Here is a 13,356-nt window from a genome sequence, read left to right as displayed (position 1 = left end):
CAAGAGTTCTGCCTGGTTTAACTATTATTAAGGAAGGCTGCAAGAACAAATTACTCTGATATCTGCTATTCACCTCTATTTTTAAATAAAATGCAACCTGACAAGTAAATGACGAGGGATTTCATCACCACCATGCCTCTGTTGCAAGAGCTCCTGAAGGGAGCACTAAACATGGAAAAGAGAAATCATTACCAGCCACTACAAATACACACTAAAGTACACAGACCAATGACACTATGAAGCAACTACATTAACAAGTCTGCAAAATTAACTAGCCAGCATCATTATGACAGGATCAAATTCACACATAACAAAATTAACCTTAAATAAAAACAGGCTAAATGCCCAATTAAAAGTCACAGAATTGCTAGCTGGACAAAAAGACAAGAGCCACCAGTGTGCTGTATTTAAGAGATAGGTCTCAAGTGCAAAGACACACATAGGCTCAAAATAAAGGGATGGAGGAAAATTTACCAAGCAAGTGGAAAGCAGAAAAAACAGGGGTTGTAATCCTAGTGTTTAACAAAATAGACTTTAAACCAACAGATGTCAAAAAACACAAAGGACATTACATAATGGTAAAGGGTTCAACTCAACAAGAACTAACTATCCTAAATCTATATGCACCCAATACAGAAGCACCCAGATTCAAAAAGCAAGTACTTAAGGACAAGTACTTAAAGACAAAGAGACATAGACCCCCATATAATAATAGCAGGAGACTTTAATATCCCACTGTCAATATCAGACAGATCATCGAGACAGAAAATAAACAAAGATATTCAGGATTTGAACTCAGCTCTGGATCAAGTGGACCTGATAGATATCTACAGAACTCCTCCCCTCCCCAAAAAACAGAATATACATTCTTCTCAGTGCCATGTGGCACTTACTCTAAAACTGATCACATAATTGGAAGTAAAACATTCCTCAGCAAATGGCAAACAACTGAAATCATAACAGTCTCTTAGACCACAGCACAATCAAATTAGAACTCAAGACTGAGAAACTCACTCAAAACCATATAACTACATGGAAATTGAACAAGCTGTTCTTGAATGACTTCTGGGTAAATAAAGAAATTAAGGCAGAAATCAAGATGTTTTTTGAAATTAAGGAGAACAAAGACACAATGTACCAGAATCTCTGAGACACAGCTAAAGCAGTGTTGAGAGAAATTTATAGCACTAAATGCCCACATCTAGCAAGATCTCAAATTGACATCCTAACACCACAACTAAAAGAACTAGAGAATCAAGAGCAAACAAACCACAGAGCTAGCAGAAGACAAGAAATAACCAAGCTTCAGGGCTGAAGGAGACAGAGACACAAAAATCCCTTAAAAAAAAAAACCAACAAATCCAGGAGCTTTTTAAAAAATCAATAAAATATACTGCTAGCTAGAGAAAAAAGAGAAGATTCAAATAAACACAATCTGAAATGACAGGTAGGATACCACCATTGATCCCACAGAAATGCAAAACACCATCAGAGAATACTATAAACACCCCTGTGCAAATATACTATAATATCTAGAAGAAATGGATAAATTTCTGGACACATACACCCTCCCAAGACTGAACCAGGAAGAAGGTGAATCCCTGAATAGGCCAGTAAAAAGTTCTGAAATTTAGGTAGTAATAAATAGCCCACCATCCAAGCAAAGCCCAGGACCAGATGGCTTTACAGCTGAATTCTACCAGAGGTACAAAGAAGAGTTGGTACCATTTCTTCTGAAAGTATTCCAAACAACTGAAAAGAAGGGACTCCTCCCTAACTCATTCTATGAGGCCAGCATCATTCTGATACCAAAACCTGGCAGAGATACAACAAAAAAAGCAAACTTCAGGCCAATATTCCTGATAAACATCAATGCAAAAATCCTCAATAAAATACTTGCAAACTGAATCTAGAAGCATATCAAAAAGCTTATCCAGCATGATCAAGCTGGCTTCATCCCTAGGATGCAAGGCTTGTTCAACATATGCAAACCAATAAATGTAATTCATCATGTAAAAAGAACTAAAGACAAAAACCACACAATTAACTGAATAGATGCAGAAAAGGCTTTTGATAAAATTCAATATCCCTTCATGTTAAAAACTTTCAATAAACTAGGTATGAAGGAACATGCTTCAAAATAATAAGAGCCATTTATGACAAAGCCAAAGCCAATATCATACTGAATGGGCAAAGGCTGGAAGCATTCCCCTTGAAAACTGGCACAAGACAAGGATGACATCTCTCACCACTCTTATTCAACATCGTACGGGAAGTTCTGGCCAGGGCAATCAGGCAAGAGAAAAAAAAAATAACGGGTATTGAAATAGGAAGAGAGGAAGTCAAATTGCCTTTGTTTGCAGATGAAATGATCCCTATATCTAGAAAACCCTCTCAACTCAGACCAAAAGCATCTTAAGCTGATAAGCAACTTCAGCTAAGTTTCAAGATATAAAAATCAATGTGCAAAATGTGCTGGCATTCCTATATACCAACAACAGGCAAGCAGAGGGTCAAATCATGAATGAACTCCCATTTACAATTGCCACAAAAGAATAAAATACCTAGGAATACAGCTAACAAGGGAAGTGAAGGACCTCTTTAGGGAGAACTACAAACCATTGCTCAAGGAAATCACAGAGGACACAAACAAGTGGCAAAGCTTTCCATGCTCATGGATGGGAAGAAACAATATCGTGAAAATGGCCATACTGCCCAAAGTCATTTACAGATTGAATGGTATTCCCATTCAGTTACCATTGACATTCTTCATAGAATCAGAAAAAACTATTTTAAAATTCATATGGAACGAAAAAAGGATCATATTCCTGACTAGCTCAGAGCTGTGTCTTCCAATATAAGTAATTCCGTTTGGGGACAATGTCTGGCAACTGGAGTGTGGACAAAGGTTGGATGGAAGGTGATCAAAATGGCTAGTGACTAGAGAAATATACTGTCTTAATAAGGGCTTAGAGAAATGAAAAACCTGTATACAAATGTTCATAGTAGCTCTATTCTGAGCCACCCAAAGCTGGAAACAACCCAAATGTCCAACAGGTAAGTGATAACGTAAAATGTGGCACATCCATATGAGGGAATACTACTTAGTAACAAAAAGGAACAATCTATTGACACATGCAACAATCTTGATAATCTGAGTGAAAGAAGCTAGTCTATGTATTCCATTTAGATGGCATTCTCAAAAAGACAGAACTACAGTGACAAAGAACAGATCAGCGTTTCTGGGGTGTAGAAGCAGAAAGAAGGTGCGACTACAGACAGACTGCATGAGGCACTTTTGGGAATGATGTAACTGTTCTGTATCCTGGTTTGTGGTGATGGTTACATGACGCTATGTATATAGTAAAACTGATAGAATTGTATGAATCTACTGTATGATAATGTTAAAATAAATTTTTAAAAAATATATAGCTGTTCCTATTAAAATTATAATTTGTCATTTTGTTTTCTAGGTAACTTTTTCTTAAAAGACCTTAAAAGTCACTAACTACCAAAAAAATTTGAGAGTTTTACCTTAATGCAAACATATATACTAATCACTCAAACTACTTTTCCCAGTCATGACCATCCATATTCTGTGGGTACTTTAAAGAGATGAGACAGAGATACTTATATATGAGACAAAATTTGACTTTCGCTTGGTCTCATCCTGACCAATGTTGTTAGGACTGACATGGTATCTCATTCTAATTTTCATCTGCATTTCCCTAATGGCTAATAATGCTGAACAGCCTTTGGAATAGCTATAGTTTTGAAAACACAAAGTCCTTATAAAAGTAACCGTGCTGTGAATACAGAATCTAAAAATTTTTACAGTAGTCTATCCAGATAATATTCAATAAAGCATATGAGATTTTCTCTTGACCATAAAATTCAGAAACTAATATCATGGCACTAAGAGAGAATATACTTTTAAAAACCTTACCTTTTCTTGCTGAAACCAAGCCCACCAATCCTGAAACTGTAATAACTCCCATTTTCGGAAGAAAATCTTGAGGAGGATTCTTCAGATAGACATAAGCATCTCAAGAAATCAGTTAAAATTTAACATAAATAACTGAATTCTGCTGAACATTCTATACAGTTATAATGTAGGAAGGTTAAAGAGACTTGCTAAGATAATAATGGATGGTTTAAACACTCTTCAAAAGAGCTATACATAATGACGATATGAGTAGCAACCTAAAAAACTAGATTTACTTGTTACGAAATAAAATTTTCCTTCCATAGTTGATTTAATATTTATTTTCTTAATGACACTGGTAATTATTACTATAAAGAAATGTAATGCTAGAGGGCACATCATAATATGGGTTACCATAAGGTAAATTCCCGACTGTGTATATATTATATCTCTATAACGAACATGCTTTTGCCTTTATCTGTTCAAACACTGGTGGCTTCCTGTAAGAACTGAAATAGATACTTTATTAAGGAGCTTTGCATAATAATTTAAGGATACACACAGCTACCAGACCTTGCTCGCCACTACTCCCTAATAACCTCAGGACTGCCACTACTCCCTAATAACCTCAGGACAGCCACTGCTGTTGGTTAAAGTCAATCATCAGTGAGCAAAGTAGATGAAGAGTGGGTAAAAGTCCAGATTTCTTGGCTTTCTATATATTTAAATTGTTTCTGGTTCCAAACGTACAATTTTCTATCATAGTTAATTATTTAATGGCGATCACATATTTAATCCTATTCCTCAAGATTGATGAGGAATATAATTTTGAATTAATTCCTAATACATTAAATAATGATCATTCAAATACAGATCATCAACTTGATGGAAACATTTAAAATTTTAGCTCATCTTTCTATCTCCTATACATATTTATTATGACAACTGGCATAAGCCAAGAATATAAGAAAGCTGGATCTGTTGCTAAACACCATTAACAAGCTAAAGAGTCAAATGCAATCGGTTTTTGGCCATTAGCTTAACTATTCCAGGGTTAGTGATTGCTAAAACATTTCCTAACAATTGACAGCAAAATACAATGTATTTTAACAGCAAACAGCACTTAAACTAATTAGCAACAATGGAGACATGTTTTTTAATTTATGCTTTATGATATATAATATAGAATTTGTAGTTAAAACAGACCTCAGTTTGTATACTGGCGCTACCACTTCTAGTTATGTGACCTCAATAACCTATTTAACCTTTCTAAACCTCAGTTGCCCTCATCTGTAAAATGGGAATAATTATAATACCAATACTAACAGAATTGTGACAAAAATTATGTAAAATGCTTAGTACAACACCTTAGCCAATAATAACTGCTGAATAATGCATATTATTGCTTTGCTATTATTATCAACAAATTTGTATACAGAGTACCTTCTAAGTTGATAAAAGCATGACAATGGATAACATACCGAGTTTATTTTTTTCGCATTTAAACAATGCAATTTAAAAACACAATAAAACATTTCTAATTATTCACTCACCTACCTTTTCCAAATTGTACTGTATCCATTATCCCATTTTTCACAAAGACATAAATACCCTAAGCAAAAAAAAAAAGGGGGGGGGAGAGGAAGACATCTGCATTTTTGAAGCTGTTGATAATGAGATAAAATTGCCTGCATCTCTGAGATTATATTAAAAGGCTGACTTACCATTATGTCCAAATCTAAATCCAGCTTTTTTATGTATTTACTATGAGAATACTCATTTACTTAGTTTGTTTTCATTTTCTGCTTTTCCTTCTATTTAACATGGATAACATTTATACCATTTTTCTCATATAAATGGGTAATGTAATCTCTATGAAATAATCAGAGCAGAAAAGATACTGAAAAAAATAAAGATTTGTCATCTTATTTTATAATGACCTAGAAAAATGAATGGAATTTAAATAAAGTAAGAAGGGAGGTATATTTCAGTTTAGAAGCAACATCTGATTAATAAAGATGCAATAGGAACAAATGATGATTTGTGGAGGGAAAAAAAGGGCAAAATGCCTAAAGCAAAGGGCTTCATCTTCCTCCCTTTTCTTAGTGTACATTAGAATGAGAAAAAAAACCTAAATTACCTCAGGACAGAAATCATCCTGCACAGACCAGTGTTTACCCTGTTTTTAAACAGGAACATAAATTCTCTAGAAATCAAAACTATGTTTATCTATTGGAGGAATTAAAGCTTTAAAGCAAATCTTTAATTTTACCTGTTTCCAACCGATTTCTTTTAGTGCAAAAGAGTGTTAAACATAGTTATTGAGTGCTAGGTATTATATCACTTACATAAGAAAAAAAAGGAAGTCACAAAATGATTTCCTTGTGGTCATGTAGTATTCTGTTGAAGAACCCAAAAAACACAATCCAAATATATGGTCTCCTTCTCTGAACTAGCTGCTATGAAATCATGGGATAAAAACAAGAACAAAAGAGATTTTGAAAGCAGAGAAAATAGAGATTATTATATTGGACAGGAAAGAAATAAGTTTTTGTTATAGAGATAGCTTGGTTTTATAATTTTGTCTTAGATATTTTAATAGTTATCAGAGAGATGCAGAGGAGAGGTTCATCTTGGTTTAAAATTGTACAAATCAGCATAAATGCTAACTGCTGTTGAAGTACTTTTCTGTAGAGACTGTCTTGAGAATATTTCACCTTCAAAATTAAAATATCTATTGACCAGTAGATTGGGAATCATTTAACCATTAAGGAAGAAAATTAGTCATCTTTTAAAAAAAATTTTCCTTATCTCTGCTAAGGAATTCATTTTTACCACATGGGGTCAGTGTTACCTAAATTTCAAAACACTAGGCTAGGAGTAGGAATTGAATTTGCTCTACATGATTCTAGGCTTAATGTGGAACAAATTTGAGTCAGACATATTTTTTAAAGAATAGATTATATTTTTAGGGGAAAATTAGAAAAGAAAAGTTGTTTACATTTAGGACGAAATGCACTCGAAATTGCCTTTCTTCAACCTATTTGTTTCAGCATATTAATGGAATAAAACATTCTTTTGAGTCTTAAATTGGATGATGGTTACAATAGCAATTTTTAAAGACCTCTCAGGAACATTTTATCTCACTCAAGAAAAATTTGAGAACATTATGGAAAATTAGGTCTCAGGAGGCTTAAGTCTGAATCATTTAGCTATTGGAATATAGTCATAGGGGCATGACTCAGACCATAATTGGTTAAAGTATTTCCCTCTTAGATCAAACTATTAATAGTGTGTAGTACAACTAGTACCACTAGAATTATATGAGAACCACTAGTTTTCAAAAATAACATCATGTATTTATCAGATATTCAAAATATCATCTAAATCACCAGAGTTCATTGATTTGGTATTTCACCCAAGCATACATTATTTTTCATAAGCTCATTAGATTTCTTTTTACAGAAAATTGATAGAAACTAAAAAAGAACAATGGTTCACAATCAGGCTATATTTGGGGAAAAGTCACATGGTTACTAGGTAAGAATGATGAAAACACTTGTACCAACATTAAGATACTGACACTGGAGATATTGATGCTAACACAATTATGTTTATGTGATGCTAATGAAACATTAGTGTTTTATCAGCTTACTACTCTGCTGATGGATATTGCTAATTGAAGGCTAAGCATTAAAGTAAGGTTTATTCTACTTTGCTCAATAGTTTACAGTAGTTAGAATGGTCTTATGAGTCAACTCCAACAAGTAAACAACATTTTGCTTAGCCAAAAAAGAAAATATTCAGAAGTAATCTAAGAACTTCGCATAAAAAGTGAGTGATGCTGTGCATGCTAGGTGACATAAATGCTTGATGAACTACTTTAATCTATGCAGTAGTGGTATAGTAGGTTCAATATAGCGACAAATTATTTGCTGCTACTTCTATTGAGAGTTGGCATCTAATTCCCTTCCCTTTAAAACTGAGCTGGCCTTAGTGACTTAGCAATAGAATGCTGTAGAAGTGGCTTTCTGGGATATCTGAGGATAGGTAAAAAGCCTGGCAAATTCTGTCTAGGGACACTTGTAACACTGTCTTTAGGAGCCCTGAATTACCAGTGTTAAGTTATATACGACCTATTTGCGATCACCATGCTTGAGAGGCCATGTGTAGGCATTCTAGTCAATAATCCCAGCTGAATCCAGCCTTCCAGCCATCCTTAACAAGGTGCCAGAGATGTAAATGAAGCTGTCTTGGACTGTCTAGATCAGCTCATTTGCCAGATGAACACCACTGGGCCACCTCTGTCAATATAACATCCAACAGATGAATCATCTGTCTGAACTCTGACCAATTCATGACTTACAAAATCGTAAGCTGTACTATAATGGTTGTGGTTTTAGGCCACTAAGTTTTTGGATTAGTTTGCTACACATCAATAGCAATTAATCAGAAATCTCTGATATTAAACCACTATCAGAAATGACTTACCTTGCACCAGCCAATATAACGACCAGTTGCAGTGCGGATGGAAGCAAATCCCATTTGTAAATGACCAGGCTGCTCTTCAACATATTTAGACTGGAGCGGTGGTGCAGTATATATGGGGAGCTAAAGGCAAAAAATGTTCATGTCAAAAATATAAACTAGCTGGACTGTCCATATCGGCAGTATGGCAGAACAGGAATCCTCATCAGCCTCCTTCCTAAAAACAACTAGAAATGCTGATAAAATACTTTTTAAAAACCATCTTTAATATAGGAATGATGTAGTAAACTGTTTATAAAGATGATTTAAAACCCAGAAAGTAAAAGATGCCAAATATAGTATAACCCAGTGGTCCCACTCCTATGTATATTTAGAGAAAGTACTATTTTGCACACCCAGAGTTATGTATAACATTCACAGCAACAATTTAATTACAACCAACTCAATGCCCATCCACAGTAAAATGGATAAATTGGGGTATATTCGTACAAAGAAATATTAGGAATCAGGGGGTAAATATAAAAATTATAGCAACATGGAAAAATTTAGATGAATTTCAGGAATATAATGTTACTATAAAAAACCCCAAAAAACATACTGCTTAGCAAAACAGACATATAAGGTAAAATTTAAAAAGGGAATAATAGTAAAAACTCAGGGTAATGGTAACCTCTGAATGGAATGAAATGGGAACACAGGGGATTTTGTTTTCCTTTAAATTGGGTGGTAGGTTCATATTATTATTATTCATACCTTTCATAGTTTGAACAGCCTTTTGATTCTAATTAATATTTAATAAAAAATATAAAAAAAGAACAATGAAAACTTTAAGCAGGTAAGGACTTATTTCCTTTAAAAAAAAAAAAACCCTTTTTTTTTGCTTTTATATTTAGGGTATAAATCCTCCTATAAAATTTGGTGTTTGATGAAGATATAACTGGGAAGAATGAAGTTTACAAATCAACAGCAAAGGAACTAGATGATTAATAACTTTGGATTTGGTCCTTTACCAACAACAAACATGAAACTATACTTAATACTGTATTGTATTCTTGGAAAACTCTAAGAGTGGGTGTAATATGTCCTCATCACATAAATGATTAACTATTTAAGGTAATACATATGTAAATTAGAGAGATTTAGTCATTCCATAATGTATATATACTTCAAAGCATCATGCTGTATAAGGTAAATGTATACAATTTTATGCCAGTTTTTTTTCTAATTAAAAAAATCTCTCTATATAAAACATAGGACAATGTCAGTTTGGTAAAGTTTTTCCAGCATTAAGTCAGAAATGTATTGTTTTGCCATTAAATGACTCTTTACTACCCATACCAGGATTAAAGAGTTAGTGTTTCTCTTTCTGTACTAATGCTTAGACTTAAACTCACCATATTGGCAACTATGTGTAATCAGGAAGATGAGAGATGCAGATTTTATATTAAAGATGCATTTTATATATGAAAAGCAGATACAGTGCAAGTAGGGAAGTTTCCTCTCTCCCATAGAAAGGGGAGATATATGTAGATATACTGGTGTCAGAGTGGGCAACATTATTTACTTATATGTTTATCCATCATGTTTCTATCCTCTCTATTCTTTACACATCCCAATTCCAAACTTTATTACACTCATTGTTTTTGTTCTCTCTCCTCTGTCCCCATCAAAACCTGCCAATTACGTTATTTATTTATTTATTTATTTTTCAGTCTTGCTTTGTCATCCAGGCTAGAACACAGTGGCATGAACACAGCTCACTGCAGTCTCACCCTCCTAGGCTCAAGCAATCCTCCCATCTCAGCATCCTGAGTAGCTGGGACTACAGGCACACCTCCACAGCACTTGGCTAATTTTTGTATCTTTTGTAGAGATGAAGTTTTACCCTGTTGCCTAGACTGGTCTCCAATTCCTGAGTTCAAGCAATCCGCCCGTGGTTCAAGCCTGTAATGCCAGCACTCTGGGAGGCCCGAGGTGGGTAGATCACGAGGTCAGGAGTTCAAGACCAGCCTGGCCAAGATGGGTGAAACTCTGTCTCTACTAAAAATACAAAAATTAGCCAGGCATGGTGGCGCGCACCTGTAATCTCAGCTACTCGGGAGGCTGAGGCAGAGATCCGCTTAACCCCGGGAGGCTGAGGTTGCAGTGAGCCGAGATCGTGCCACTGCACTCCAGCCTGTCTCGAAAAAAAAAAGAAAGAAAAGAAAAAGGAATGTTCAGGGATGTCTAGGGATGGCTATATACATGTAGTCCAATTGCCAGTCATTTTACTGATCTGAAAACTGCAGATTTCATGGTTAAAAAAATGATTGTCCCATGGTCCTACAGAGCTTTCTATTACAAGGAGATTTAATTATGTTCACTAGATGGCATATAAGGCAGGAATACACTGAGAATATTTAAAAAGATGTTCAGTGAGAAGAGTTGAATTAAAACAGGATTTTCTGTTAAGTTACAAATTTAACAAAAGATTCAAATAACCACATAACCAGAACACTTCATTCATAAAGTATTCTGGTTTAGTAGAGGCTTTATTATAGATGCAAACAAGAAGTATAGCTCACTTTACACAACAAAAGTATCTAGGAATGTTGCACCTAAATCACATTTTCATCCCTTCAGAAATTCTACATTCCTCAAGGATTAGATTCTGACTTTCTGTATAGTCCCCAGCACACAGTTGGCAACTAACTTTGTTTAATAAGTAATTCAATTAAATTATATATAAAATGTACTTGGGGACTACAATAAATACCAAGGAATACTGTGTATTCCATAATAAACAGCACTACTTTATTTTAAAATTTCAAAAATTAAATTCAGCTATTAGGGACTTATCCTCCTACCCAGATTTGAGCTGTCCAGATATGAGAGTGTCAAGGAAGGCTTAAAACCAACATTCTCTTAAGATTAATAAAAGGAAAAAATAAAAAAAAAATACTTAGAATCAGTTGGTGTGGAGAGAAATGACTCTACCCTAGACCGTTAATGAAAATAAACTTACCTAGTGATTAAAACAGTGCCTCATATATATACAAGAGGAGCTTGGAAAATATTTTTGGTTGAATTTATGAATATTACCTTTGTTCATGTTGAGTTTAGCAATATTATCAATTTTTTGTGCCTTTTGACCTACACTTCTGCTTCTAGAAATTCATTCTAAGGAAATGGTTATAAACGTATATATAGATTCAATACGAAGTGATTCGACAAGTACTGATTAGAATAGCAATAACTGGAAATAGTCTACATTTCCAAAAATTTATGAAAATTTTACATTTATTTGATGGTGGTACATTCACACAACAGAATACTTATGACACCATTAAGAATTCTGTCCAGTGTCATCTAACTAGTCAGTTGTGGAATCAGGGTTCAAATTCAGGCCTGATTCAAAAACATATTATTAAGTGTGTAAATAAATCTTAGGGGTGACTCAAAGTGGGAAGAGATAAAAAGCACAATGTTGAATAGAATTAGTAACCACAATTACAGCTAAACAGGCTAGCATGATAAGCCAGATCAACAAGATAAAATTTAAACAGGTATAAATATACCTTCAACAGAATCCAAAAATTTCAAATGCCTGTACAGACTGGGATGAGACATAGCTTACCAGTAGCCCATGTAAAAAGGCTTAATGAATTTTAGAGAACCACACGCTTACTATGTCATGGTCAAAAGCTGCTTATGAGCATGGTTGATTTTGAGCACTCAAATATAAAAACTAATGTGATCTTAGACAGCATTAATAGAAATATAACATCTAGAAGAGAAGAAATCAGAGTCTGAATCTATCGTGTAGCAGTCAAAACACATCTTGGTTCATACATCCAAGTCATGGCACCAAAAACACAACATGTTTTTTAAAAAGAAAAATGCAGCCATCAAAAACGATGAGTTCCTGTCCTTTGTAGGGACATGGATGAACCTGGAAACCATCATTCTCAGCAAACTGACACAAGAACAAAAAATCAAACACCGCATGTTCTCACTCATAGGCGGGTGTTGAACAATGAGAACACATGGACACAGGGAGGGGATCACTACACACTGGGGTCTGTAGGGGGGAAATAGGGGAGGGACAGTGGGGGTGGGGAGTTAGGGAGAGATAACATGGGGAGAAATGCCACATATAGGTGAAGGGGAGGAAGGCAGCAAATCACACTGCCATGTATGCACCTATGCAACAATCTTGCATGTTCTTCACATGTACCCTAAAACCTAAAATGCAATAAAAAAATAAATAAAATAAAAAAGAAAAAAAGAAAAACAAAGTACTTACACCAGAAGAAAACACTAACTATCCTGAACATGCTTGGCAGAGGCTGTTGATGACAGTCAGGAACACAAAGCTGTGATGTATGAGAAATAGTTGAAGCAACTAAATGCTTTAAAATGTTTATCCTGGAAGCAAATTACTTAAAGTATAACTGATATTTAAAGGCTTGTTTTTTGAAAGAGAGAACGAGTTTTCTGTATGGCACCAATGCAAGACATACAACACCAACAGGTGGAAGTTATTATGAGACAAGTTTCTGTCTGACATAAGGAAGGACCTTTAGTTAAATGAGAGAATTCAGAAAATGGAATGGGCTCTTTAGGCTCCTTTACCTAGAGTTTTATTCACATAGAGGATATACGGCCACTACATGTGCCTACTATAGAGGGAATTACAATGCCATACAGAAGGTTCATCTACAAAATATCTAAGGTCACTTCCAAAACTGAGATCTTAATGAATTTCTTAAACTGAAGTTTCCTAATACTGAATGTACCTTTATAAGTTTTTCAAGAAAGAAAAATCAGACAGCCTACAAGGTCTAACACCCTCTAGTACTTATTGATTATTCATTAAGAAAAATCACCAGTTGGAATTTTAAATGTTTGAGTTAAATACCGCCTTTTAAGATACTTCATAACAATTTCTCTCAACTTATAAA

General features: G+C 34.5%; 1 protein-coding gene across 3 annotated transcripts in view; it reads right to left on the bottom strand.

Moving 5' to 3' along the window:
- Window positions 1–13,356, bottom strand: part of APOOL (apolipoprotein O like) — a 74,804-nt gene that overhangs the window by 15,138 nt on the left and 46,310 nt on the right. For all 3 annotated transcript variants that reach the window (XM_064362758.1, XM_064362756.1, XM_064362759.1), the window contains 3 exons: window positions 8,417–8,536; window positions 5,483–5,537; window positions 3,947–4,045 (listed from right to left, as the gene is read on the bottom strand). In XM_064362758.1, coding sequence (XP_064218828.1) covers window positions 3,947–4,045; window positions 5,483–5,537; window positions 8,417–8,536 — 274 coding nt within the window. The remainder of the gene's footprint in view (window positions 1–3,946; window positions 4,046–5,482; window positions 5,538–8,416; window positions 8,537–13,356) is intronic.

This window comes from Aotus nancymaae, unplaced genomic scaffold (assembly GCF_030222135.1).
Source record: "Aotus nancymaae isolate 86718 unplaced genomic scaffold, 86718_ANA_hifiasm-v0.15.2.pri h1tg000004l, whole genome shotgun sequence".
Taxonomy (NCBI): domain Eukaryota; kingdom Metazoa; phylum Chordata; class Mammalia; order Primates; family Aotidae; genus Aotus; species Aotus nancymaae.
The sequence above is the reverse complement of the archived record's forward strand: the minus strand, read 5'-3'. Positions and strand labels throughout refer to the sequence as shown.